Source organism: Pyxicephalus adspersus, chromosome 5, assembly GCF_032062135.1.
Source record: "Pyxicephalus adspersus chromosome 5, UCB_Pads_2.0, whole genome shotgun sequence".
Lineage (NCBI taxonomy): Eukaryota > Metazoa > Chordata > Amphibia > Anura > Pyxicephalidae > Pyxicephalus > Pyxicephalus adspersus.
In genome coordinates this window covers 130,997,034-131,003,076 of record NC_092862.1, presented here as the reverse complement: position 1 = coordinate 131,003,076, position 6,043 = coordinate 130,997,034, and the positions used below count along the sequence as shown (strand labels likewise).

General features: G+C 40.8%; 1 protein-coding gene across 1 annotated transcript; it reads right to left on the bottom strand.

The window, feature by feature from the left end:
• Positions 1-1,632: 1,632 nt before the first annotated feature.
• SPMAP1 (sperm microtubule associated protein 1) lies at positions 1,633-5,711 on the bottom strand. Its single transcript, XM_072413468.1, has 3 exons — positions 5,398-5,711; positions 3,729-3,828; positions 1,633-2,341 (listed from the first exon to the last, which is right to left on the bottom strand). Exons 1-3 carry the CDS (start codon positions 5,662-5,664, stop codon positions 2,184-2,186), a joined length of 525 nt encoding a protein of 174 aa, XP_072269569.1. The 5' UTR covers positions 5,665-5,711; the 3' UTR covers positions 1,633-2,183.
• Between the last annotated feature and the right edge of the window lie 332 nt (positions 5,712-6,043).

Sequence of the window (6,043 nt, the reverse complement as noted above, 5' to 3'; positions counted from 1 at the left end):
TGCAAATGAGAGACGAATACAGACAGTGACACCGGAGGAGGAGAGGACCCTGCCCTGAAGAGCTTACAATCTAGAAGGGGCTTGCGGGTAAACTTGCGTAATGCTGCGATATACCCTTCAAAAGCTGGTCTTTCACCATTCACTGCAGTTCGTCATTCCCTCCCTCTTTTAATAAACACTTTTTGTTTGTCTTGTGAACAGTAGTTTAATTTTGACTTGCTTTTAAGCAGTTACATCGTGTTTGTATATTATTGACACATCTATGAGGAGGTTGCAGGACAGGAAGTATATAGCTGACATATATGAAGGTCTAAAATCTTGCAGTACTTCGGCACATACTATCTTGCAAACTTTCAGTACAATGGGCCATGGATGGACAGTTAACAAAACAGGAAAAAATATTGTTTTAGAATGCATTTTAGAGTCATATATTTGCATTCTACTATAGCAGTCTTCTATACAGCCTTCTGTGCAGCACCTCACCATCATAATAGGTAAAAGCACCATGTTCCCATTTATAAAGACATTAAAGCTAATGTCATCCCCGACCCTATTATCCCTGCCTTTGGCGGGACAATGGGTCAGTTGAAAAGCTATTTAGAATTAATAATGACAGTTACCTCGTGTGACAATGCAGGTCAGAGGGGGCATCTACTCCTTCCTTCACTTATCAAAGAGCCCCTGGGAAAGTCACATTTAATTAAACAGACCGAGGCCAAGACAAGGTTCCTATATTATTTCCGCACATCACTGCTACTGGAGGCTAATTTATTGTGTTTCTGTACAGATGTATTGTGTGCACAAAGCTGCCTTGACACCTTTCTTAAGAAACACATCATGTCTTTTTAACAATCTGTTACACTGTCTAAAACCATCTTCAGTCTATTCCTCATTTTTACAGCATTTGTACATTCTTTTCTGTATGATGATATAAACCATTTACCAGTGTTGGTGGAAAAGTATAACAGCTACAGTTGCATATAGATTTGATTCATGAAAGTGAATTTTTTGTGGTGTGGGACCAGAAACTTTTTGAATAAGAGGTGCAGTGTTTTTGAAATTGCACTTGACCATTGTTATAACACCAGTTTAGATATATGGAAAAAGATTTAAATATGAATCAGAAAAAAGAAATAACAGCAGGGCTTTTTTGTTGGCAAAATTATATTGTGCAGATTTTTAAAAGGTGAAATAAACACATAAATAAGTTGAATTTATATTAACTCAATAGTCCATGCCCCGGTACTCCTGATGGGGTTTCGGACAGCTTACTATACAATTATTTCTGTGATACAGAGTAGATCCCATTAGCAGGTATAGAATAATGGGTATGTAGAGAGAATCATTGGTCTCATTAGTTCCAATGCGTTTCACCTTAGTGGTTTCCTCAGAGGAAGGTGAGACACAAAGGATAAGTTGTATGTGTAGAATTCTATAGTTTGAAGCTGTACACCGTTCAGACTATACACTATTGAGCTCGACGTTTGTCTCTGCTTCCAGCACTGTCTAAACGTGTAAATATTCTCATGAGTCCAGTTTATGGAGAACATTCTTTCTGGTAATTTACTTCAAACTATACTTGTTAATGTGTTTGATTCACAATTTAATTTTGCCAACAAAAAACTCGATAAAACTGATGATGCTTCAGCTCATGGATCACATCAATAGGTATATCTGTGATCTTGGCCTGAAAAAGAGAAAACTAATGCAACCATCCCATGCAGGACTGCTAAGCTGCAATATATTAGATTTTTGTTTACACATCTGTCTTATTATAATGCTTGCTGTTCATATTTTGCTAAATAATACAGAATACTTTCCCCCCTGTAAATAGAGTTGTGTGGAAATACAAATAAAAGAACTGTACAGACTTGCCTTTTGCCGCAAGGATGATATACAACATTTCATAATATTACATCGTTATGGATGCCATTATTATGTAACAGCGTTGTAGTTTGTAACAGAGGATTGGTGTTCTATTGAAACGCATCAGTGTGGGCATGAAGAATAATGTTACACAGAATCAGTCTTGTACGGACAAATACGACTGCAAATAATTTCACGGCATTATACAACGCACGGCACTGTCTGTTCTGCCAACATAAAGAGAAGATGTTACACTCATCAAGCTTACATAATGTTGCTCTCAGGCTTCTTGCAAAGTCAAACCATTATATCTTTATTTAGTAAATAGCTGACTTGGTCACAATTCCAAATGCTGAGGGCATTCTGCGGAGAGACGGGGTGTTTCTTCTGTAGCCGTAGAGTCCATTGTAGCCGATTACAGGTTTGACGGAGGACAAGAACTGGCCATGACCGCTGGTGTGTTCTGCCGAGTGACCTGGGACATGACATGAATGACGATGAGATGGTGGGCCAAAAAGGAGCCTTGTATTCAACCAGACCTACAGATGTTAATAAAGATGTGTCAATGATTATATATATATTTAAAGCTGAACTCCATGTAGACATAAGACACAAAATATTGCAGCTCTCTAAATATTATTACATCATTCAAAGTATTTATTAATATACAAGCAATGTTAGCCTCTTGCAGTCTACTGTAGAGCAAAGGAGAAGTGAGAAGCAGCACAAGGAGCATGTGATTTATTGCAAATACCATGCTGATTGGAGCAGTGGTCTCCAACCTTTTGCAGCTCACAGACAACTAAATGCACAGACTCCGGACAGCGCATGCGCGGGGAGCCGTGTGTCCCTCAAAGGGGAAGAAACTTCCCCCAGAGAGACGTGATGATACCAGAACCCACCCACTCTCCTATCACAGGTCTAAGCCTGTCCAGAGACACAATACGCCCACCACCCTGAGCCTGCGATCCGTACGGGGGACATGGTCCATGGCTCTGCCCAGTGCACCCCCCCAAAGCAGGGTCCTTCTCCTGACCCCTATTGGGGGTGCACCGGCCAGAGCCACCACCCACCTGCCAGATGGCCAGTGGTTGTGAGCCTCTGAGGACAGCCAAGTGAAAGAAAATCTTATAAGTGTGTTGCTTCTCCTTTACTGTCCAGTCACAAAGTGGGGTAGGGAGGGGATCTTTTGGTGAAAGTAAAACTGCTGCAGAGAAAGTGCAGATTTCCAACTTTGCCAGGCAAGACTGATAAAGTCTCAGGAATGGATGCATAGAAATACATATGCAAAGGTAGAATACCTCTCTTAAAAGTACTTTGTGAGTGCATGAAGTTGTTTGCCAGGAGTTCAGCTTTAAAGTAAAACAGGGCTGCCTCCTATGAAAACTCCTTGTTGTATCCGGATTTTAATACATGGCTTCAATATCTGCAGAAAACAATGCCAGAGTAAAGCCATAACTACTAAAGTGCATGCTTTTTCTAGGCCAGTTACTAAGGTCACTGGATCAGTATGACAGCCTCAGTGTGATAATAATCAATAGGCAATCACCAGTGTGGGCATGTAAAAAAAAGACAGCAAGTCTCATTCTACTCCATACCGGAAAATTACCAGGTATGCCACTTCACCTACCTAGGAAAATGGAGTGGAAGTAGTGAAGGAAATTAAGCTAAAAGCTGCAGTGGCATTTAGGTGACCCCCCTGTTTTTCCCTCCTGGGTGCTCTTTATAAAAGCCTCAACCTCTACTAGGTATTCAGTGATTGCACCTAACTCTTACCCCAGCTCTTTACAGGCCAACAAGACTGTCTATGACTCTGATGTCCCCTATCAGAGGTGGGCGAGCGTGAAGTTGGACCAACATACCTGACCCATTACCATTCCGGCTTAGCAGGTAATAGGCTGCAGCACCCTTGTACTGGAATCGGTCAGCCAGTTCCCCATAAGTAGAAGTGCCTCCATTTGTCTGTAAACAACAGAAGAACGCATTTTTATTAAACCCCAATGACAGGCATATAGAAATGAAATCTGTGAAATATTCCATTCTCATCATGTCCCCTTTTTTCTCCTCTCTTTTTTTCTCCATTTTCTCTGCTGTACACTTCCCTCTTTCTCTCGCTTTCTGTACACTCTCCTATACACTTTCCTATACTCCCCACTCCTTCCCCTCTGCTAATTTACCTCCCCTTCTTTTCACACTATATTCCCTTCCTTTACACTCTTCTCCCTATGTAAATGCTCTTCCCCTTGCCTTTGAACTCTTTTTTCATCCTCCACATTCTTCTCATTGTTTGTAAACTTCTTTCCTTACTTCCACACTCCTCTCTCTCTGGGTCTGATTTATTAAAGCAGTGATCGCTAACCAGTGGTCCATGAGAACGTTTTGATGGTCAACAGAAAAATTTGGACATTATTTGCAATTTTTATGTTTTATTAATAATAAAGCAAAAATATTACCGGCATTCCAATAAATTCTTATATTAGTATGTACATCAAATACACTTTGATAACTATAATTTGACTTTGATAACTATAATTTCCTGTTTGGTCTTAGATTCAAATGAAATAAACCCATAATGAATGAGAAAAAGCAAACAAATATTTTACATTTCTTTAGTAATACCAAAGATAATGCAACTAATGATAATAGTAACAATAGTAATACTTCTCTTAGCTGATCAATGAATCAGAGCTTCCACAGTCCTCGTCAGGCACCATTAGGAAGATCAATATTCTACAAATGTATTTATCTTTTTTAAAAAATTGATATTAATGGTCCGCAGGATTTAAAATGATGAGTTTAGTGGTCCGTGGGGTCCGAAAGGTTGGCGACCGCTGTATTAAACCTTTCCAAAACTGTAGAAGATACACTTGCATCAACATGGGTGATCCAGCAAACCTGGAATGGATCTGGTCCAGGATTGAAAACATTTTCTAACAAATATCATATTATCCATTCCAGGTTTGCTTTATCATCCAGGTTCACTGATGAAATTGTATCTTCTCCTGTCTTGGAGAGCTTTTTTAAATCAGGTCCTGTGTATTCTCAATATTCTACTGCAACTGCAAAAGGCAAGACTTGCAAGAAATACCACAATGCAATTGGATGGCGCATCATAAACTGGCAGCACTCTGTGCCTATTTATGTTATTTTATGTTAAAGAAGATTTTCAGGTTTGATTAGAACATCTTTCCACACATAGTTATAGGGCGGTGGTCGCCAACCTTTTCCGACCCACAGATCACTAAATTTATGGGCTCCGGACTGCACATGCCTGGAAAGCCATGTGTAACTCAAAGCGGAAGAAACTTCCCTCTGAGGGGTGCACCGGCCAGAGCCACAGCCCACCTGCCAGATGGCTGGGGGTTGGGAACTTCTTAACCCGCTCGGGGGCGCACCGGCCAGAGCCGCAGACTACCAAACTTTTCTTGCGGACCACCAGTGCAGTAGGGAGATACGGAGAGGTTGGAGTTATGAAAGAAAGGCAACTGTGAGCTCTTCTATGGTCCAAGGTATATTGAAGTCTTCACTCACCTGCCCAGTTTTCTTCAATACAGGTGGCACAGGCCTGGTCAGGAAGTATCCACGTACATGGTGGTCCTTCTGAGCATTGTAAGGAGGGATGACAGATCCAAGTTTTGGTAAGGAAACGCTGTAGTCTTTAGATATACTTTCAACAGCCACACAATCCAAAACAAACCTCTTCTCCCTCATGTGAAGTTCAGCAAGAGAAGGAGATGGAGCAAAACGACTCAAATGCCATGATGGGACTCTTCTGGGAGATGAAGCAGATTTAGCCATTGGCACAGCTTGGAATGTGAACAGATCTGCAGGTCTACCTGCCTCCTGCTAAATTCACATTGGAATGCACGGCACGGCTGAGAATGGGTTGCTAGGGACACACAGAAACAAAAGGAAAGGAGTCTTTCATTAACAATAACCCTTCATTCAGCATAAGCTTCCAGAGCAACACTTATATACACAAAGTCCGACACCTTACTACCAGACGTGCTGGAATTGTGCCAGCTGACAACTTTTGTTCCACTTGCCATAATAATAACAATCATAATAATATCATGTTGGAAATTACTTAATAACAGAAATAGTTGTAACAGTAGCAACTGAGCTCAAATTGATCTGAATGACGCAGAAAAGACAGAGTGGATTTTATTCAGGTATC